This window comes from Filicampus tigris, chromosome 9, assembly GCF_054856515.1.
Source record: "Filicampus tigris isolate MCC_2025a chromosome 9, RoL_Ftig_1.0, whole genome shotgun sequence".
Classification (NCBI taxonomy): domain Eukaryota; kingdom Metazoa; phylum Chordata; class Actinopteri; order Syngnathiformes; family Syngnathidae; genus Filicampus; species Filicampus tigris.
The window spans coordinates 23,991,392-24,014,885 of NC_141225.1; the positions used below are offsets into that span (position 1 = coordinate 23,991,392).

The 23,494-nt window shown below is 44.2% G+C and overlaps 1 protein-coding gene across 1 annotated transcript; it reads left to right on the forward strand.

Moving 5' to 3' along the window:
• Positions 1–2,087: 2,087 nt before the first annotated feature.
• drd5a (dopamine receptor D5a) lies at positions 2,088–5,815 on the forward strand. The gene has a single exon (XM_086041591.1). The coding sequence runs from the start codon at positions 2,353–2,355 to the stop codon at positions 3,784–3,786; it is 1,434 nt and encodes a 477-aa protein (XP_085897717.1). The 5' UTR covers positions 2,088–2,352; the 3' UTR covers positions 3,787–5,815.
• The last annotated feature ends 17,679 nt before the right edge of the window (positions 5,816–23,494 follow it).

A 23,494-nucleotide genomic window follows, 5' to 3' on the forward strand; every position in this document is an offset into this window, starting at 1 on the left:
AATGACACACACTATTACGACTGAGAACTTTGAAAAGAGAATACAAGTATGCAAGGTTAGCTTGATGATGTCATGCTCAGGAGTTATTTGGTATTTTAAACTATAGGGATTCCTTTTCCTGCAGTGACATGGTTAGAGTTTATTTCAGGGCAGCTATAATGAAAGTTTCGGTATTTTGTGCATTGATTATTTGAAGTGGGACAGGGGGTGAAAATGTCCTCCAATTCTGGAATGATCCACAGGCCTGCACACCGACATAATAATGATCTCGTTTCAATTACTCACAAGTTGACTTGGTGTGAAATCTGGGCCCAAAAGACCGTTTCTTGTAATTCAACCGTCGGCCATAGTGGAAGAGCATTTCATTGTTCTGCCCGTCGTTGCTGGTATAGATTGACGATGCGTGCAGCACACTAGTTGTAGCCAATCAATAATACATTTTATGCCAATTAAATGAAATTGGATCATTTCCTCAGGCGCAGCTGATGACCTCACACGCCACTGATTGGTTGGGAATCACCGACGGGAGGGATATGTGCTCTTTTCCTCAACGTTCTCATCATTGCCAAGTCCAGCCGTGACTCCATTGTTGACTTTTCTTATTTACCTCTGGCAATCCTGCAATATACAATCACTCCTGTCACTGCAGGCTTGTGTGGTGATGTTGATACATGCTGCAGGGGTTCGACACTCAAGTGGAAATAAGCCTCAGGCAATTCAATGAAATCTTATACACACACACATATATATATAAATATATATATGTTTTATTTTTGTGAGAAAACCATGGCGATGTTGCAGTCTTCACACTTCTTTTCTATGGCAGTGCGTAACACTTCGCACAAAGGAGAGTGGTAAGTGGGGTGCACGACTGACTGTGCTGAGTCTTCATTGAATTTTCCTCAAATGCAATGCCGCACATTCTTGTTCAACTGCATTAGAGCATATTGTAAAACACAATATGTCATTTCAATTGTTTGCCCATCAGGCACAGGTGGGATGCCCGTAATCAAATATATCATGGTTGCTTTGATTGCCCCCATTCATCGGATGCCCGGGGCCTCTGCCACGTTGGGCTCACCCTTTGCCCTCCCCTGAAATGATTTTTTTTTTATACATCTCATTCAAAACTGGGATGATTTGAGGAAGAATATGTTAGGCTTCAAAAGCATGTCTTATAAATTTTTTTTTTTTTTAAACATCCTACATTTAATGAAGCATGCAGAGGCACGCTGCTTGGGAGCTAACCAGCTAGCGCCAAGCTCTGTGTTTCATTCAAATCTCCCGGGATTGCTCCTCGGCCCCTGCATGCTTCACATCTCCTCTGCCAAGCTGTATGAAAGGTCAACTCACTTATGGAAACATTTCCTGCAAAAATAATTTGGAGAGTGCCATCTTGGCAGGGAGCATCGAATTATGATTCTCAAATTGTTACATCAGAACAGCATTTTCCTTGTTTTTCCCCCTGTAATTTCTCCCTCGGTCTGAATGAAAAGATGGAATTCAGGAGGAAACATGTTGGGTGAAACGCCAACAGCAACGTCAAAGTTATTGTATTGTAATTGTTTTCAAATTCCAGATTGAAATTTCCACAACAAATGTTCATTTACTTTCTTTTTGAAGGACATGCTATCTTCCAAATATTCTACACTCTAAAAACAGTTGGGTTCAAAATACCACAATTTTGGGTCAAAAATGGACCGATCCAATTTAGGTCAATTTGACATAACTTTCTTTGTTGTTTTTGCACAAAAACAACCCCCAAAATGGTCTGTTTTGCAGAAAACAATGCAAGAAAATGGACCTAATTTGTGTATCGGTCCATTTTTGACCCCAAATTGCGTTATTTTTTAACCCAACAGTTTTGAGAGTGTACCGATATCATACTTCACACAGCGAGAGTGACCGCACTCGCCAATTGAAAAGCCTCAAGCCACGGTCGCGCATTAAAATGAAAGCGTGGCACAGAAGCAGGCGCAATGGCAATTTTGGACAGCTGCAGTTCTGCACAGCTCTTATCGTGTTGTTGAGCCAAAGTGCACATTTCCCCAGAAGCGCCTGGAAATGTAGCGCACCCTTTTTTTCTAACGCAGTGCGTATATGCGCTACGCCCCAAAGAGGCGTGGCGCACCTGCCAGTGCGTAGCTGGGCGCATCGACTGTGGGAATCCCTTCTTCCACTCTCACGCGGTGCGAGCGGGCGGGCGGGTGTCTGAGAGCAGCCGGGCTCCAGTCCGGCGGCGCCGCAACATGAGCTCGCCGAAGCGCGCCGAGTTGCAGGCGCTCAGCCGCGCGCACGCTGACCGCGCTCGCCGCTGCGCTGCGGCCACGATGCGGTGCGACCGCGGCGGGAATGAGCGCGGGCGTCCTTTCGCGTGAGGCTGCGCGCCGCTTGAGGGGCCGGCGCATGGAGAAGCCAGCCAAGTATCTGTCGTCGGTGCAGGGCGGCGAGCCCGCGCCGGTGCCGCTCGGGGAGATGATGCGGAACGGCACCGGGTCCGAGGCGGCGGGCGACGGCGAAAGGGACGGCGTGCTTTTGCGCGCCGTGACCGGCTGCTTGCTTTTCCTCCTCATCATGTGGACCCTGCTGGGGAACATCTTGGTGTGCTCGGCGGTGCTGCGCTCGCGCCACCTGCGGACAAAAGTGACCAACATCTTTATCGTGTCCTTGGCTCTGTCGGATTTGTTCGTGGCCGTGCTGGTGATGCCGTGGAAGGCCGTGGCCGAGGTGGCGGGATACTGGCCCTTCGGCACTTTCTGCAACATCTGGGTGGCTTTTGACATTATGTGCTCCACCGCCTCCATCCTCAACCTTTGCATCATCAGCGTGGACAGGTACTGGGCCATCTCCAGTCCCTTCCGCTACGAGAGGAAAATGACTCAGAGGGTGGCGTTCGTCATGATTAGTATCGCTTGGACCTTGTCGCTGCTCATTTCATTCATACCGGTCCAGCTCAACTGGCACAAGGCCGGCGGGGACGAGGCGACGGCCGGGGCGGCCAACGCCTCGGCGGGCCGGCGGGCGGAGGAGAACTGCGACTCCAGCCTGAGCCGGGAATACGCCATCTCCTCGTCTTTGATCAGTTTCTACATCCCGGTGGCAATTATGATTGTGACTTACACGCGAATATACCGCATTGCCCAAATCCAAATTCGGAGGATAGCTTCTCTGGAGAGAGCGGCGGAACACGCGCAAAGTTGCAGGAGCAACCGACTCGAGTGCCATCACCACAACACGTTGAAGACGTCCATCAGGCGGGAAACCAAAGTGTTCAAAACCCTCTCGGTCATCGTGGGCGTCTTCGTGTGTTGCTGGTTGCCCTTCTTCGTCCTCAACTGTATGGTTCCCTTCTGCGACAAGCCGCCCGCCCAGCGGGACGCGGGCCTGCCTTGCGTCAGCGAGACCACCTTCGACGTCTTCGTGTGGTTCGGCTGGACCAACTCCTCTTTGAACCCCGTCATCTACGCGTTCAACGCCGAGTTCAGGAAAGCCTTCGCCAGCTTGCTGGGCTGCCGCTACTTGTGCTCCGGCACGCCGGTGGAAACGGTGAACATCAGCAACGAGCTGGTGTCCTACAACCAGGACACCATGATCCACAAGGAGATGGCCAACGCCTACGTCAACATGATCCCCAACGCGGTGGAATGCGAGGACGCTTTCGACAGGATCTCGCAGCTGAGCGTCAACAACGACGACGCCAGCGACTCGGTGTGTGACTTGGAGGACTGCGAGGCTGCGATCAGTCTGGACAGGTTGTCGCCATTCACGCCCAATGGATTACATTAAGCGCCGGCTCCGACACCCCAAAATCTCCCCCCCGCCCCCCCACCCCACAGGTGCCCACCGTGCGTCGTTGGATGTACTTTTTAGCCACTTTATCGTTCCATTCTCCTCCTGGCAGGTCAGGCCCACGCTGTCTAAAATTCCAGAGTCCATTTCCGTTCCCAGAGGTACAATATGTCCCGTAGGGCTCGCCCCCCCCCCCCCCCCCCCAAGTCCATGGTACCCTTTCCAAGCCGTTGAAGTGTTTTGTCAAGCTTCCAAGGGTACACTCCGTTCCGTTGTACCCCGAAAGCCGCAATGGTGTACTTTTTCTCCGAGTGCGCTTACTCGCTGATGGACACTTGGACGGGACGTTTGCGTCGGCGCCCAACGAGCCGGCCTGCTGCCGCTTTGCCTCATGTGTTATGTCACGTTGTTGTTCTGAAAACAAACAAAAAAACAAAAAACAAAAAGACATGTTGGTGGTAATTTCCATGAGCAGTGAAGTCTGTGTTGATTCGTTCAGAGGCTCGGTGTCGTCGGAACTGACGTTTTCCGCAAGGTTTGTCTCATGAGTGACCAAGGGGAAATATTTCTAAAGAGCGCTAAACATTTATAAACATTGAATAAGAAAAAAGAAGGTGATGAATAAATGCAATATTTTTCACAGGGTGGAGATTTTTTCAAACTGTTTCGTATTTTTATGTCCATTCCTGTTTCATACCCTTTGCTGCTTAAAACTGTGATGTAGCCAGAACCCGTCTTTGTACTCAAGGCTCTGTCTTCGTAGATGGTGCAGCTGTGCTCGAGCACAAAAAACGGCACGTCTCCATTTTCATGCCGTCGCGAGCTTCGTTTTTGCCTCTTTGAGAATTTGGCTCCGCGCCATGTTGGGTGCCCGGCGCACCTGACAATTTGCTAGCTAAAAAGCTTACGGCTGCTAAAAACCGCCGTTAACAATCGGCTCATAAAGTCTAATGCGGTTTTGGTGAATCTGATCAGGGCACAGGCAAGCAGATTCAGCACTCCATGGACCATATGCGCCGGATGTCATCATTTTTTTCATTCAGAGAATGCACATCGAACCCTCGGAACGATTGTCGGAATCAATCCATTTAAGACATGATTAAGTATTATCATCGTCATCTTAATTGTACACTCTAAAAACAGTTGGGTTAAAAATAACACGATTCTGGGTCAAAAATGGACCAATCCACCAATTGGGTCAATTTGACCCAACTTTCTGGGTTGTTTGTGCAGAAAACAACCCAAAGATTGGGTCGTTTTGTACAAAACGCAAGAAAGTGGGTCAAATTGACCCAATTGGCGATTCGTCCATTTTTACCCCAAATTGTGCCATTTGTTATTTGAGCGTATTTTTGAAACCATAAAGTCGGCTGTGTTCACACCCACAACGGTGCTAAAGACTCTTTTTTTTTTCAACTGCACCAAGCTGAGTGTGTCTGAGAAAAGATCACTTGCACCGGGCATGAAAATATAGCCTTGAGTGTGAAAACGGAGGAGAGCCTTACAGAACGTGCAAACCAGACAGTTAAAAAAAAAAAAAAAAAAAAAAGAGAGAGAGTTGAACCCAATGCAGTCATCTCAGCGCCTTATAGCTCATTCAAAGAATGAAATGTGTTGTATGGACCTCCATAATGCCAAAATGCAGTATTTTGCGTGTGTTACCTGTCCCCACCCCACGCGCCCCCTGGAGGTCACCACAGGGATTTGATTGCAGTTTGCTCGCAAGCTTTGATGGAGAAATGTGTTAGCGGTTGCACAAAAATCAACAAAAGCGTGTCCGTTTGTATCGGTGGCACTGACGCAACGGAAGCAGAAGAATCGAGAGTAGCTGTCACCTGAGCTACTGAAGAACAGCAACAAAGAGTTGCGTTCACGTTCGGTTGAGCCGACTTTCCGACGCGACCAAAGATTCCCAGGCGCTGATATGTACAGTATGTCCGAGTGAAATAAAGTGGCTTGTTGTCAATGCGCTTCTCCATCATTGTATTGCGTAGGTGACCTGAATGTAAATAAACAGTGAACAGTGTCATTACTTGCTTAATAAAATGCTACGGAATGCACTGAAAGAACAGAGCGGTGCGCTCCACGTGTGCACGATTCCGGACAAGCGCGACTATTACACACATTCCTCGATGTGCACACTCTACAAATATTTCATTTGACGTCGTATCTGGATTGGCGAGGTTGGCCACATTTGCCAATTTGCTGCAGCGTTCACATGTGCCGCATTAGAATTAATGAAGACAGTTGGCGTGAACACTTGTGGCGCTTGAATTGTAATCGCAACATGAGCAAAAAAAAAAAAAAAAAAAAAACCCAAAAAACACCTACAATTGCCACGTAAATGAACGGAATTCCACAGAGGGAGACACATGAACACTGCTGTTCCATTTTGACGTTTGACTCTGACCATTTTCCCGAAATGAACACAATCGGTTATTTCGCCTCATCGGAGACTAAAGTTGCCGGCACGCCGATTTGATTAAATGAGGTCATGCCGAAAGCTTGTTCAATTAAATCAAGAGGCACTGCGGCGCTGCACACCTCCCGTCCAAACCCGGCCGCTGAGCCCCTGGGAAATGTGGGAGGCAATTGTGGGATTAGCGGTGTCTAGCAGAGCTGAAATGTAAAAGGATCACCTGGCTGCAAGTACCCGATTCTCATCGTGGTCACAAAGCAGAGCAAGACGCGGTCACTGCTGAATTGGATGACTGACAAACTTTGACATTGTGTCTTTGTGTAACTAGTTATGAAGAAGAACAGCATTAAAGCAGACCCAAAGATATTTTTTTCAAGAATATTATGTTCCCAGCAGGCCCACTCGTCCAAACGCGGCATTCTGATCAATTTTGCGTTTGTGGAATAAGAGTTAATCCACGTGGTTTTTTTTAGCCATCTCAGGGGGCGGCCATTGCCGGAAGCAGGTCTAAGTTGTGGCGCCATCGGCGGTGTGACGCCATTTTGCTGGACTTGATCCGGGCGCAGGCAGACGTGTGGCGGATGTCATTGCATATTTCATTGATAAAGACCCTCCGAAGCGCTGAATTTAAAGGGAATGAGGGGAGCCGCTTCGATTGGACGAGAAGCAAGTCGGCTGTGTTCACTCCCACAATGGCGCAAATGCCCATTTCTGACTGCTCCTCCGCTTTGAGGCCTGGGCCTCTATGTGTTTGACTGTCTGTTTCTTGGGATTTCTTTGCACGTTTCTTTGTACTCTTTTGGAAGTACTACTATTTTTTTTTTTTTTACATTCTAACAGCCAACTGCTAACCTTTTAGTAAAGTGTTGACATGACTACCGGGGAATACTTCATTGAAGCCTCTTCTGAGTATTTGCTGGGCAGGGCTCTCTAAAGACCAACTGATAAATCTGTTTCCTTTCTACAACAAGGTCACGAGTGACTGTAAACACTTGAAATAAACTAGGAAGCGGGTGCTTAAAACTCCAAGTCGATAGAAAGGAACCATGACGGTTGCTCCCGGCCAGGAAGTTCTAGTCACGTCACATGCGCCTCTCAGTCCACTTATCAACTCAAATCGACTTTATTTTGTAGAGCATTTTAAAAACAAACAACGGCTGCATTCAAAGTGCTGTACATGAAGTAAACATCAGACATGTAAAAACAAAGAGCGTTTAAACAATAAACGAAGAACATAAGAAGAGCGGACGCAATAAAAAAGTCAAAGAATTCAAATGGGTTTTAAAGCTAGTTTTTAAAGATGCACAGAGAAGGGGCTTGCCCGACCTTTCGGGGGAGACGATTCCAACGGGAGGGGCCAGCTACGAAGAAAATCTTGCGAAAACCACATCGCCACGGCAGCAAAATCCAAAACGATTCCAAAAAGTTTCATCTTAAACATCCTTAGATGGAACACCCGCGTGCGTGTTCTGTGTCCTCGCGGCACAAAAACAAAAAAAGGAAGGTGGCTTGACATCGATATTCAGTCATGACAGGAAGGTCTGGGGAGTAAGCGCGGGGCAGGCTTTGGGGGTTACGCCATCCGTCAGGTCGCATTCATCAAAATGACACACGTGCACACACACACAGGTACATTGAAAATGCATAGGTGCGCTCAAGAGATCTTCTATTTTCTCTTTCCTCACCTAGCAGGTCTCCAAATGCAATGTTTCCCAACCATTGTCTTGGCTTTTTTTATTTTGTTTTTTCCTTTTTCCCCCTCGCGCCTCTCAGAGGAGCAGGATGTGCAATCGTGATTGACATCTCTTTGCTGCACGGGGGCTTATTGGGTGAAAACCTGACCCAAAGCAGGCCTGACAATCTTTGCTGACTGATCATCCGGGAAGGGGAAAAGCATTTGGTCTCGCCAGCCGTAGCGCGCAAGCCCTCGTGCTCTGAAAGTGAACACACATATATCAATCTTAAACATCTGAATGGATTTTTGAAATGTGAGAAAGTCACAACATGACAAGGACAAAATCGTCAAGCGTGTGCTTCCTGCTCTTATTAACACACCGCGCGCCTCCTCTCGCCAAGCAAATGTCTGTTGTAGTACCAAGGCTGGCCTGTGAGGGGCAGCAATATGCCACAGGAAAATAGAAAGACCAAGAAAGTGTAGAAGAAGAAGAAGAAGCTAGTTTAACTGTTTGCTAATCTGGTAAATACGTAGCGTTCGCAAATTCTTCTTGTCATTTTCAGCAGAAATATTGAACGAATAGAACAACTGACGACCCGGATTATTTTCCGAATACTGCATATTAGAAGGATTAATCAACTCGTAACACGCCCCAACCTACGAGATAATTCCTCAGTGTTATTTTTTTGGAGACATCCAATGATTGGGCCTTGGAAGAGAGGGAAAAAAAAAAATCTCAAATTAGGCCTGACGATTGGACCTAGGGCTGCTCGATTAAGCGATTTTGAACCGTAACCGAATTTTCTGGATAAAACGATGTTGAAAACGTTCAAATCGGCACGTTCATTTTTTTTTGTTTTTGGTGTATCTAAGCCATCGTAGTTTCCTCTGCATTTCCGCTTCCTTCCACGAGCGCGCAATCCGAAACAAGGACAACATCCGCAGGCGATTCTGCTATTTACTCAGGCAAGTGAGCGTTTAGTTAATAAATCGGGCAAAAATAGATCTGTAGTGTAGTGTGTGCCGCCCCGCATGTACAATACAACCCGTGAGCAAGTAACTCGACGTCTGAAAGTCGTCCCTTTTTTTTCCTCCTCTACAACCGACCGCTGGTTCATCTGTACTTAAGCTTGACAGGGCATTGTATTATTGAGTGACAGTTTTGCACTAATCATTGATTTATGTTGAAGTAAGACCAGGGAGAAAGGTGAAAGGCTCGTTACTAACTAAATGTCGATTGTGTAAGTAAAATGCTGCTAATCCCAATGGCTTGTTCTATGTGTATTAAGTTAAATTGACTGGCATTTTGAGTTCAAAGAAAGCCAAACCAAGATGAAATAAAAGACATTCAAAAGACTTTATTTTTCATTATTTTTTATTTTACAAAGAAATCGTAATCGTAAAATCGGGTTTGAGAGAAAATAATGGGGATTTTCTTATTAGGCGAACAGCCCTAATTGGACCCTTCTTCATTTTTTTTTTCTCAGCACAACAACTCATTTTAGATCAGTGGGCATTTTGATGACACGAAACAGCAGACACGGATAGCAAAATATTGTGCATGACCCATGATGAAAAATGTGCCTTTCGCATGTTGTTTGAGTTACAAATTAAGGCTGCATGAAAATCTGCGCGCAGAAATAGCAAAACCAGAGCACACGGCAATCGACTTGCATCGGAAGTATAAATGCGTCACCTTGAGATTGTTTCTATGATGACTGCTGAAGTTTTTGTCAGGCTGCGATGACTGATTGTGACTGTGCCGGAAATGAAGATGCTTTGCTATTTGGCTGTCTGAATCATTAGAGGCCCTGATTGCTAATTACAAGTTCGGAATGATTGATTCACATCCAGGAAGCTGCTTTCATCACTCTCATAAATTTGCCTGGAGAAGCGTTGATGTCTCTCTAGAGTGATGTAAATAAATGTCCTGGTCATGATAATGTTTTATGAAATATGACAACAAAGTATGAGCAAAATGATTCATTGTCGTTCAAGGCATTAGTCATGGCACAATCACGCGTAGAGATCCCTGTCTGATTTAACAAACACTGTCGAGTAAAGTTCTCGTCTTTGAAGAAGTCGGTGAAAATGTTGCAGCCTACTCTCGCGCTCCTTTGACTTTGTCTTTGCTTTTTCCGACGGCAAAAAAGCTGTGAGTGCCGTGGATTTTGATTAAATGCCGGTCCACGTTGCGTCTTTTACCGACTGCGAGTCCTGCGCCACATAGCGCACGCAGGCACGCACGCACGTACGCACATACGCACTTACGCACGCACGCACGCAATGAAACACAATAAAAGTGTTTGATTGACAGCTAATTAGGAAAAAAATGTGTGTTTAACCTCTGCAGGGTGTGGGGCAGCTGCGAATTTGACTGGCTGAGAATTGAAATTGATTTGACTACACTGAAAAATATGGCGCGTTGATTTTCTCAATTTGATTCGTATTCAAGCGCTTGCATGCAATAAAATCATCCGGATCCAGAGCCATGTTTGAAGTGTTCATCTGCTTAATAGCCTAATCGAAATCCAGATGATTCTACTGTGTGCAACCTCTTGCCAAAATAACATTCAGTAAATTCAACACGCCATTTTGTTCAGTGCACGTGACGAGTCAAATGTTTGTCGTTGTATTTTTGCCTGCTTGGCGATGGGCTGGAAAGTGTCTGGTGAACTTTCAGTCGCTTGCCAGCAACATATTGGAGACATCTCAGCTGACCATAAGCCTAAAAGTTGCTTTGCGCTTGTCTGGCTCCTTGTCATAGTCGGTCTTTTGAGCTTGTTCTTTGACTTGGGTTTCATGTTTTTCCTTGCGTTAGGTTAGGTTAGGTTTTTCCTCGTTAGGTTATTGAGTCCACCTGTGCTTGTCGTGCCGGTCCCTGGTGTCAGCCAATCAGCTCCCTCCTACCCGCCTGTGTCTAGTCCAGGTGTTCCTCGTTGTATCATCAACTTGTCCGCGGTCCTCGTTGGTTCATCGTCACCACCAATCAAGTTGATCCTTTATTTATTTATATATTTACTTCATATTATTGTTGTGAATGGTACAACGCCGCCACCGTAACATCCAGTCGCCCGCCGTCGACGAGCCTCCGGGCAAAACGTCTTCATAACAACTCAAGCTGACTTTGGCTTTCAGCACTCACATAAATCGCATGTCAAAATGCGACAAAGAAAAATAGAAACATTTGCATTAAAGGTGGGACGCACTATTAAGAATCACCCCCCCCCCCCCCCAACAAAAAAATTGACTTATTGCGGGAATAGCCGAGAGTGGTGACGTTCAATAAATTGGACGCGGAGCAAATGTGACATTAATGTTAAATTGTGTCACGGGAACACATCAAGATGTCAATTAAGTGATGAGTGGGATTTCCAAGGCTCCTCATTTCGAGACCCCCCCCCTTGCATGCAAATGGATGTAAGTGTTGTAGTCGGCGTCGCGTGATTGTCATTGGATCATTTTTACTCCGTCGATAACGTCAGCTTCAATCTCGTTGTCTAAGCGGATGAACACGCCACGCCAACTTTGCATGTGGTCTGTAGCTGGCAGATGATATCGAATGACGCCAAATAAAATCTTTCCGTCAGAATATCAAATGTGTCGTCCGGAGCCGGGGGACAATTTCACCTGCTGGCATTTCCCCAAAGTTGACTTGTACTCTAGTCCGTTTCGCACATATGTGAAATGTGTGATGTGAAACATGTGTGTGGGCGGGCCCTCGTTGAACAACAGGCTTGCCAGGGGCCGTCAGCAGTCGAGGGCCTATCCCAATTTGTAGTGTGGTTGTTTGTTCTATCAGCGCAACATTATTAAAAAAAAAAAAAAATGTTCTTGGAAGCGATTGAAAAAAAAAATGCACCATCGGTTCGGAGAAAGTGTAGTGTGTGTGTGTGTGAAGCTTTTGATTTGTTGGCTATTCAATTTGTTCACATTGATGAAAAGCATTAATATCTGATGTGTTTGTCAATGTTGAAAAATGAGTAGAGCATCCCGGTTCGGGCTGGGCACGGGAGGAGTGGGGGGGGGGGGGGGCTATATTTGATGCTTAGCTTCCGAGTAGCTAAAGGCAGTCGCGCCTGTGAGCGTTTGTCTGATAAGCTGATAAGTTGTCTCAGGAAGACACTTCATCCCATTTCATTGGAGAGGCGGTGGACTGTTCACATGTACAGCTCACGAATCCTAAAATGATCCGGATCGTTATCAGGCTTCTCAAGAGCTTGCTGAGGAGCTGATTCATTTGAATCAGGTGTGTTACAGCAGGGAGAGATTGAAAACCTGCAGGACAGGATGTGTCACGGCATCATAAAAAAAAAAAGAAGACCATTTATCGTATTTTCGTGTGACTGTTTTAAATCGCCAGATTGTGTCGCACACAGTCCCACAAAATGTGGATAGACAGGTGGCTTTAAGGTATAACCCAGAAAGAAAGAAAGAAAAAAAAAAAAAGCATGGCCTAAATCCATGCTTTATAATCTGTCAGAGACACACACACACACGCACACACAAATGCAGTGCTGCATCTAATACTTCCAGGGCAGTTTTCCCCGAAATGAGGCCCATCCCACGATAGTGTGGGAGGAAAAAAAAAAAAAAAAGAATGCTCTTTGCTGCATTTGCTGGAAACTGCAGTGGCCAGACAATTATCCACTCTGATCATTTTTTTTTTCTCTCAGACTAGAACAATCTGACAGCTCCTTGGAATGCTTCAGGCTAGTTAGTGTGTTGATTTGTCGTAAGGGGAGGGCAAAGCCTTTCCCTAATCTTGCGCTCGCGACTCATCCCAAACGCGCACACACACACACACACACACACGCACACACACGCAGCGACATCGCGCCCACGGGGGATTTGTGTTTCAGCTTTTCTCAGTGAAAGGCTCCCACACCCAAACTTTTCCCTCTTCCCTCCGGGTTGCTTGAGAAGTAGCAAAGCTACGTTGTGTAAAGTTGTTGTTTCACATGATTGAGGAAGTAAGCATTTTACTGCATGCGCACGAAAAAAATTCAGAGGTAGAAAAAAACCAAACAAAACGGAAAACTTCCCCCCCAGTGAGATACCGTTCAAATAAGTGCGTGTGACTCAGACAGCAAACGTGTTTGTTTGAAGACAATCATATAAATCACAATTTCTGTCAAGCAAATGCTTCCTAAATAAGAGCCCAGCTGTTATGAAGCCACTGACGAGCAGCAAGTACACGTAATTCAAGGAATTAACGCGTCTCGATAACTGGTCCCCCAAAGCCTCGCAGTCGTGTATTTTGGTCACTCCGAAGCAATCCCCAAAGACAAACATTTGCATGATGTACATGCAAATTAAGAACAGATCACTGATGACTGTGAACATCAAATGGTGTGTCACACCCGTCACACTCGAAAAATTTGGGGGCAAAAATGGAGCGATCCACTTGCGTTCCCGTTTTTTTTGTTGTTTTTTTTCAAAAACAATCCAGAAGGTTGGGTCAAATTGACCCAAGTAGTGGATCGGTCCTTTTCGGACCCCATATGGTGTTATTTTTAAGCCACCTGATTTTCGAGTGAGGTGGCAGAGAAATCTTTTGGGCTGGAATAATGGCTCGTGAAAGAGAAGGCCTGTTGAGAGGGTGCCTGAAGGTGTCAAAATGACCATTTTGACCCGTTCCCAACCGTGCCTTCTCTGGTCAAATAATTTGTAAGCGACACAAAGAGCTGGAGCTGCAATAGGTAAAAAAACATAAAAAATAAAAGGAGGAGGATTTGTTAAATACGTTTTTTTCCTGATTTCATTCTAAAAAAAAGTTGGGTTCAAAATAACATAATTTGGGGTCAAAAATTGACAACTTGGGTCAACCTGACCCAACTTTTTTTTTTCTGTAAAAACAACCCCAAAAAATGGTAGTTTCGTACAAAACAACCCCCAAAAATGAGCTGTTTTGTACAAAAAAATGCAAGTAAGTGCGTCAAATTGACCCAATTTGTGTATCGGTCCATTTTGACCCAAAATTGTGTTATTTTTAACCCAACTGTTTTTGGAGTATGCAATTATAACCACCGATGATGAAAAATAAATAAAGATATATTCACTGTAAGTCATTTAGCAAAATGGTGGACCACAGTGAATATCAATCTTATGTAATTGTGCTTGATCCTGCATTGATTTCCCGCACACGCCTACCAGGTACAGCGCGCGCCTCCTCGGTAGTCGGGCTCCAATTTCCGAGACGTCTGACGTCCAAAGCGGCACAGAAGGGAAGCTGAGCATATTTGCAAGAGAGGCCGCACAAAAGAATTGGAGGAGAGCACGCAAACTCCAAAAGGAAAAGCCGGCGTCTCTCTTCTGTCTTCTTAGTCCAGGCATGAACGAGTTGTTCATGTTTTGGAAACAGAGAGCTACCGGTACTTGGTGGGTGCTAATTCATGCCAAGGGCTACCAAATATGATGAACAGGTCAGAAATAAACACACTCAAAATTCAAAATGTGTGATTATTTACTTTTTTTCCCCTATAAATCTCTGCAAGCCTTTCCAATTTCATATTTCGACAACATTTCGAGGAAATGAACAATGTCCTTCTGAGCTATTTTTAGAAGAGGCCCTTGAGCTTCTCAGGTAGTTTTGTCTGTCTACGCCAGACACAGACAAAGACTGGACAAATGAACAACATCCAATTAGAGGGCAGAGGGTAAAAATTGACATGGGTACCCACTTTTGGTGATATTTTGGTTCGGTGGTGCTCTGCGAGATTTCTCGGACTTCAAGTGTGCGCCGGGACTCAGTAAAGGTTGGCAATCGCTGCTCTCGATAACAAGGGCAGAACATCAAACACATGAGTAGCGTCAGCTAATGAAGCGCGTCTTTCGACTACGGCGGTACAAAGCAATTTTCAAACTCAGGGCAGATCTATTGATCTTGTGCTATTCCACATCGCTCTCATATGTACCTTCAATCTCATACCTTCTGCTCACGTAAACAGAAGTCCAATCTAGTCATGTTTGTTATTTCTAATCAAATAAGTCCAAGACTGCATTTCTATTACAGGTCCTTCATAAAAGCTGCACTGAAAAAAAAAAAGTTATATTGAATGTGCTCAATTGGTCAAGTGGTTGCACAAAATACAATGATCTGGATGCAGGTATTTTTTTTTTTTTTTTAAGTAGACTCTACATCGATTTAAGAAATCCAGATGATTGTATTGCGCAATCACTTGACAAAATAAATAGGAGTAAATTCAACACCTTTTTTTTCAGTCGCAGTGACCAACTTTTTCTTTATCGTTGTATTAGTACAACATTTTCCTCGTCTTTTTCTTTTTATTTATTAGTTTGTCGCGTCTCGCAGTTCTCAACAACGTCTATTTTTCAAATGTCTTTATTTATTTGCCATGTTTGTGTCACCCATCGCAGTTCTCAACGACAATAAATATCTATTTTATTCATTTCTTTTCATGTGTTTGCTCATGCACTGAAAAACAAAATGGTGCGTTGATTTTACTCAATCATTTGGATTCACGTGCATTTTTTGAAGCAGATGCTACTTGAAGAACGCATGTGGATCCAGATAGGTTTATCTTGTTCAAACCACTTGACCAAATAAAACGGAGTAAATTCAAGGAAAAACTTGTTTCAGTGTACAGTGCGGTTTTGCCGTTCATTGCGTGGCTAGAAGAGCAGCATGAAGCAGATTGTTTCATTCATAGCACGGACACAGACGTTGGTAATAAAAGTGTTTGTGGCGCACCTCTGAACTGAATCGAGCCGTTTTGCAGGACTCCCTCAACTCCAGAAAAGCAGGGCGTTCGGCCTGTCAAAATGACATCACCAGACTCTCCTCTCACTAACCACCTCACATTTTATATGCCGCATCCAATAAACGCCGGCGTGTTTATTGACGTCCTATTTAGTGTCAGAGCCGGGAGACAATAAGAAATGTCGGTCGCTCAAAGGCTTCCGGAAGGCTCGTTGACTGCTGTTGCGTAGCAATTTGGGGAAACAATTGAGTTGATTCAAATGACCGTTTCTCGCCACTGCCTAATCGGCCAGAATTCAAATTAAGTATACTTTGTAGCGTTGGAGGCAAAGTGACAAGTGCTCAAGCTTTAGACAATTTGTTAGGTTTAACGTGGAGGAGGACCCAAATGCGGGGGGCAAAAATCATTTGCATAAAAAGCTAAAACAAAAGGCAAACAAGGTGCTGGGATAATGCTAAACTAACAAAAATGTCAAAGACCCAAATAAACAAGGAACAAAACAACTAAACTGGACTGGCATTTACTTCGAAGAGTGGCGAGAGGGTTTAGACAAGACAGAACAGACGAAGCAACAAGGGCTGGAAGAAAGCTGGCAACTAAATACAAACAAGTTAACGATACAACGAGGAACACCTGGACAAGACACAGCGGGTAGGAGGACGCTGGTTGGTTAACACAAGGGACCGGGATGACAAGCACAGGTGGACTCAACAGCTTAACGAGAGACAAAGGGACACAAGGAAAAGCATGAAACTAACCTCAAAGACAAAACTCAAAAACACAAACCATAAGAGAAGTGTTGCTATCTCATTGTGGGAAATGGCGCTGCCTGTGTCAAAGGTGGCTCAAATTGCGTTACACTCACTGCGTGCTTTATTTGTCTGTGGGAAATTGTCATCATGTGTCGTGCGCCAATCTACGCGCGCGCACGCGCGCGTGTGTGCGTGTATTTCGTCCCTAATGGCTTTCTCCTTCTCTCATTTCTATCTTTGAACAGACGCTGTGTTCCGTCATTGATTCATCTTTGTCACCACGTAGATCATTTTATGAATCAGATCATAAAAATCATTAAGGCAAAGTGGGTCTGCTATCTTCTTCCGAGCCAAACATCATTTAAAATGTCAAACGTGCCAAGAATTCCAATTTTGGGAATTCCAGCAAAATGTTTTGGAAACATATCAGTAAAATCAAATTAAAACACATCCTATACAATGATCGTTAGCATTTTTTTTTTTTTATACCACAATGGAAGATTGCAATTAATGGCAAAGAACCTCCAATATGAGCAATACAATAATTAAGACATCAATTACATACGCCGATGACGTTCACAAAGGGGATAATAAAGAAAATGGAATGTAGCTGAACTCGCACTAGCTAATGACTCGCATTAAAATGAGCGCAGAAACCAGTAAGGCAATTTTTTTTTTTTTTTTATGCACTGAAACGGGGTATAATTTGTTTCACTGCAACTTGAGAAGCGCTTTGTATAGAAGCAGCAGCCACCGAGCTCAAGCTGTGTTCTTCAACTGCCTGCTGGCAAACACACAGCATACAGCCGGCCTTTTCAATTCCGGCAACACCGGCGAAATATAATCACACCAGGTTACCTCCACATTCCAGCTCTATTTTCCATTTTTGCTCCATCCATCCATCCATTACCGATACCGCTTATCCTCACAAGGGTCGTGCTGGAGCACTATCCCAGCTGTCTTGGGGCAGTAGGCGGGGGACACCCTGAATTGCTTGCCAGCCAATCGCAGGGCACACAGAGACAAACATCCGCACTCACAATCACACCTAGGGGCAATTTAGAGTGATCAATTCACCTGCCGTGCATGTTTGGGGAATGTGGGAGGAAACCGGAGTACCCGGAGAAAAGCCACGCAGGCACGGGGAGAAACATGCAAACTCCACACAGGGAGGCCGGAGCCGGGATCGAACCCACGACCTCTGAACTGTGAGGCGGACTTGCTAACCAGTCGACCACCGTGCCGCCCTATTTTTGCTCGATATTTTTTTTTTTCTATTTCTATTTGCATTTAGTTTTATTATACAGTGGTTAACATCGCTATTGACTTGGAATTTTGCTTGTACAATGTTAAATTGTCGCAACTCATGCAAGGACACGCTATGTCTTTAAGTGACGGCTCACTCATACACCCCCTCACATTTCATTGATTCATATTACTTTTGTACGTCGTAGTTTTCCGCATGCTTAAAATGTGAATTAAGGCCCTCTTCGATGCCTCTAACGCTGTGGTCTTGTTAATGTAATTATCTTGACTGCAGAGAAAACGCAGATGCAATTTCTGTGCAATGACTGTGGATTTGTATTTGTATTGTTGCGTCACTTGATGAATATTGATCCCGCAGTCTGAAGTATTTATCTTACAACAAGTCCAACCTATTTGAGAGCTCAAATTAAAACACAGAAAAAGCCGTTACTCCATATAGCTAACCTCGTACTTCGCTTGTAGCATTTAGCGCCACAAAGGTAACGTCACCGTGAAGACAACTTCAAAATGTCAAGTTGTAATAAGTAAGCATATATCTTTTCATGTTAAGTTGAAATGTAAATATGCCTTGATCAAGGCAAAGTCTTTTACCTTGTTGCCACTTTCAAATGGGCTGAATAACTTTTATCCGCAATAGGACAAAATGTCAGTCTTTTTGCCAAGTGGGGACATTATACACCGTTTCGAAACGTAATCATTTTTCATGCGTTAAAAGAAGCAAGGATGTCTCCCTGCTTTGTCCCCATTTTTATGGCAAAGCTTTTTCTTCTAACGTTTGGCTTAAGGCGCCATTGTCAGGTTTGCCCTGCATGATGCTGCGCCCACAGCGATGACTTACAATTATTTATTTATTGCACTGACCTTTGTCAGAGGCGAGAATCTTTTTTTCTTCCCCCCCCACCCCACCAAACAATACACACCTTGTGATTATTTCAACTCCAGATGGGTGGAGATTTTTTGGTACCGGGCCGAATGAGCAAAAAAAAAAAAAAACATGCGAGAGAGCTATCACTGCTGTTTTGTTTTGTTTCTTTTTTTTTTTTTGCAGGAGCAACAGAAACTTTTACAGCAAGATATTTTGTTATCAAAAACAAAACTCTTCTTCTTTAGCATCATGGACATTGATGTATGTTTCCAAGAAGTCACAGCATGTTGTCTATGTATATTCTTAATGCAGACGGACATAACGTCAGCATCTACATGATTATGCTCTTCATGACAAATTAATATCTGGGTGTTGTTCATTCATTCGGCCTGTTTCTGCTTGGCTGCGTGCTACGCAGAGAACTCACAAGATGACATTGCTCGAAAGTCATTAAGCGCAGATGGAGCGAGAAGTATTTAAAGGCAATCTTAGTAATAAGAACTGTGTGCATGAATTAAGAGGCAGTCATTACATTCATGAAAGAGAGAGAGGGAGAGGGGGAGAGAGAGAGAGAGAGAGAGAGAGAGAGAGAGAGAGAGAGAGAGAGAGAGAGAGATAGCTAGATAGCTAGCTAGCTGGATGGATGGATGGATGGATGGATGGATGGATAGATAGATAGATAGAGAGAGAGAGTGAGAGAGAGAGAGATAGAGAGAGATAGATAGATAGAGAGAGAGAGAGAGTGAGAGAGAGAGATAGAGAGAGATAGATAGATAGATAGAGAGAGATAGAGAGACAGAGAGTGAGAGAAAGAGAGAGAGATAGAGAGAGAGAGATAGCTAGACAGCTAGCTAGCTGGATGGATGGATAGATAGATAGATAGATAGATAGATAGATAGATAGATAGATAGATAGATAGATAGAGAGAGAGAGAGAGAGTGAGAGAGACAGATAGATAGAGATAGAGAGAGAGAGAGAGAGAGAGAGGGTGAGAGAGAGAGAGATATAGCTTGACAGCTAGCTAGCTGGATGGATGGATGGATGGATGGATAGATAGATAGATAGATAGATAGATAGATAGATAGAGATGGATAGATAGATAGATAGATAGATAGAGAGAGAGAGAGAGAGAGAGAGAGAGGGTGAGAGAGAGAGAGAGATAGCTTGACAGCTAGCTAGCTGGATGGATAGATAGATAGATAGATAGATAGATAGATAGATAGATAGATAGATAGATAGATAGATAGATAGATAGATAGATAGATAGATAGATAGAGATGGATAGATAGATAGATAGATAGAGAGAGAGAGAGAGAGAGAGAGAGAGAGTGAGAGAGAGAGAGAGAGAGCTTGACAGCTAGCTAGCTGGATGGATAGATAGATAGATAGATTGAGATGGATAGATAGATAGATAGATAGATAGATAGATAGATAGATAGATAGATAGATAGATAGATAGATAGATAGAAAGATAGATAGATAGATAGATAGATAGATAGATAGATAGATAGATAGAGATGGACAGATAGATAGATAGAGAGAGAGAGAGAGAGAGAGAGGGTGAGAGAGAGAGAGATAGCTTGACAGCTAGCTAGCTGGATGGATAGATAGATAGATAGATAGATAGATAGATAGATAGATAGATAGATAGATAGATAGATAGATAGATAGATAGATACACTACAGTCTGCTTGGCTGCCTTCCAATAAAGTATTTCCTCTTTACCACTCCTTCAAGTGGATTGTGGAGCGCTCGCATTATATCGTTGCGCAGCTTCTAATAAACACACTCTTGTGTGAAAAGAACGGCGGGAAGGATGCAAGGATGCCTGCTTGTGTCAGCATTTCTCGAAGGTGAGGACGGGAGACACTTCTCATTAAAGTGTTGTGAGGCACCACAAGGACAGAATGAAATCTTACGCAGAAAGTCTTCAAATTGGCAATGGATCCGCCGGCATCGTGAAAAGCACTCGCCGTCACTTTTCCACGCCCCCGACGACAGATAACATTTCATGCATCCTTGCGCCTGGAATGGATTTGGTCATGGTGACATGTTGTCGTAAAGTAAATCCAAGAAGCATCCAAATCGGACAACTTTTAAATTTCATTGACTCTATGCCCTTTTATTATTATTTTTAAAGAAACATGAGAAGTGCTAATACCATACAGTACTTGCCGATTATTTTAACAACAAAAACTAGATGACACTCATTTTGCCTCGAAATGTGTCTTGACAACAAATTGCTCGACTCGATAGCAACACAGAAACGATTGTTTCGCCAACGCCTGCAAATGTTGCGGGCTTCATTTTGCTCTGTTCTTTGTCCAGCCCTGATGCGAAATGGAAGCTTGCACCTATGGCATCATTTGAATCGTGAGAGAGACAAGTGCATGTAGGTCACAGCCTGCTTCTGTTTTGGGCTCATCTCGTGAAAAAAAAGTTTCAAACGACAGCGTGCCCAGCGCACCATCTGTACAGCGGCCGATTATGCCAAGCTACAAAGCAGAAGGTGAATGTGGAAGTGGGCCACATTATTCCTCGCCGCGCCACAAATAGCCCGATGTTCACTTGCCGGGCGTCTTTGACTCGCTGTCCCGGCCGACGATGCTTTTGTCCACGTTTCCCGCCCCCGCCGTATCAAAAGACTCTCATGTGAAGAATACACAATCAACAAATGTAGCTTGGAAACGAATGGGAAGATCTGCACCCGCGATTTTTTTCTCTTTTTTCGAGAGCTCGATTTGTATTTCATGAACATGACTGGCCTGCTGCAGCACCACGTGACTTGGGGGCTCTCTCAGTAATTACTCCGGATCAGCCCTCATCTACACGCCAAATCCCCGCAGCATGTGACACCAGGCTGTAATTTACATTATGAATGGCTATTGACCAGCATATTCTTTTGTGTTAATATATGCTTAAGCCATTATTATGCAAATAATATAGTGTAGGTGTTATCATTTGAGCATATTGTGAATTCAAGTGCAGGTCTTCTCATTTTGACACCCGACCAGAAATGATGAATTGTTTGAAAAGGTTATTGGTGCAATAATGAAATGAAGGTCAGGCGTGAATTCAAGGTCAGACCTGAAAATGGGGACTGGCAGCATGACTCGAGGCTTGCGCAGTTCCAGGCTATTTGTCTAGAACTGGATGAGGGGAATAAAACACGGATGTTTGCCAAAGCTATAGAGGAATAATAATAAATGCTACGGTAATTTCTCAGGGCAGAACAAGGTGAAGCATGACGGAGTCATTTATAAGCATTTGATTAAGTGGGAAGACCACTCCAGGCAATGTACTGAATAGATGTGGTAGACGAAATCTCTTTTTCCATATTTTGAGAGGCAGCCTAAGCTCAAGGTAGGCACGGGTAAAAATAATTTTGAAAATATTGAAAAAGAATGATCCTATGCTAGCAGGGGTGTCAAACTCATTTTTGTCACGGGCCACACTGTAGTCGCAGATTCCCTCAGAGGGCCATTAGTTTGAAAGCATATACATGTTTAATCATCTCTATAGCAAGAGACGTCTAATAATTACCTCCTTCGAGATCCAAGATTTTGTTTTTAGGCTGTGACAACAAAGTCAAAAGTCTGCATGTCAAATCACATCCTAAAATGTAGGCTGGTGAGCTGCGTTCGAGCAACTTGGTTTCTCTGCATGAACACAAGGCTCACTTTGGGTCGACAGCTTTATCACAGAGCTGTCAAAAGAGTGAAAGAAACACGTCATTAATATTAATGCCGGCGCTTCAAGTGCTCCTTGCAGGCAGATTGTTGTTGCGCGTTTAGCCACTTTGATTCATTCTTTTCCAATGGAGTTTTGATACCGATTATAATTCATCAAAGACAAATTCAAACTCACAGCACGCCGTGAATTTTTTTAATTTTTTGTGGTTTCACGCCACAGTGCGACCCATATCACTCGCACGCAGAGTTATCACAATGAAAAGGGTGCGAGCCGAGGATTGTGCCTTGCTCAAGGGCAGCTCGACAGTAGGCAACAAGCAGACGAGCATTTCTCCAACAAGAGGATTGATGTCAAATAAAAAAACAAACACGTCACTTAAGGGCTGTTATAGTGAGGGAGGCTTTTTACTAAGACTTTTTTTCCCCCATGTGGTATTTATAATATGTAAAAATGAGCATGTGGCAGAAAAAAAAAAAAAAAAAGATTCTCTGCAAGGTAGCTTTGACACAAGAGCCATTTCCTTTCCGTTTGGCTGCTGTCGACTGTTGAGGTAGCGCAATAGCTAACGAATCTCGAGGGACCGCTGATTCGGAAACTTTCCAAATGAATAAGTCGCCGCCTAATAATTGAATAGTAAAGAATCTCTCCGGATACATACAAGCCACCATTGTAAATTATTAAGCCACGGCTGGCAGGATGCGTATCGACTTCAGCAAAAGGTCAAACATGACATCATGATCTATTAAGAAACGATGACAAGATTGGGATGATCTCAATGATTCATTGCCTCTAGTCATCCTGCAAATGTATCAAGTACGACAGAGGACGGGTTTCTAGTAAAACGGAACCATTGTTAACAATTTTTAATATGATCATCGAGACACATTTTGGACATTTTGAATCGCTTGTATTCTAATGGATTGCTGCTCACCCATCGAGTGGGAAAACATGCAACGCAACCAAGTGCATTTTTGTCCGTCCATCCATTTTCTTGCGCTTCTCCACCGGGCGTAAGGGGACGTTTGCGCCGTTGTGGGGCATCGTTGCATGGTATGCAGTACACGGGACCAGAATGAATGTGCGATCTTATTATTACTCTATAACCTTGGCTGAAGCATAAACAATAAGTTTGGATAAACTTCCTCATCATCAGACATCATTTTAGCTATTAAGACACTGAAGCCAGATGTTCCCTTATTGTAATAATTTTGACAGATGGCACATTTGCGGGCCTGGTGCTCTCTAAAGTGTGCTTTTGTTCAATTCCATCAACAAACGAATTACTTTTTTTGTGTATAGCCTGCAAGCCTG

What these genes read in the sequence shown, in the direction of transcription:
- drd5a (XM_086041591.1), top strand. Translation starts at nt 2,353, where the DNA reads ATGAGCGCGGGCGTCCTTTCGCGTGAGGCTGCGCGCCGCTTGAGGGGC.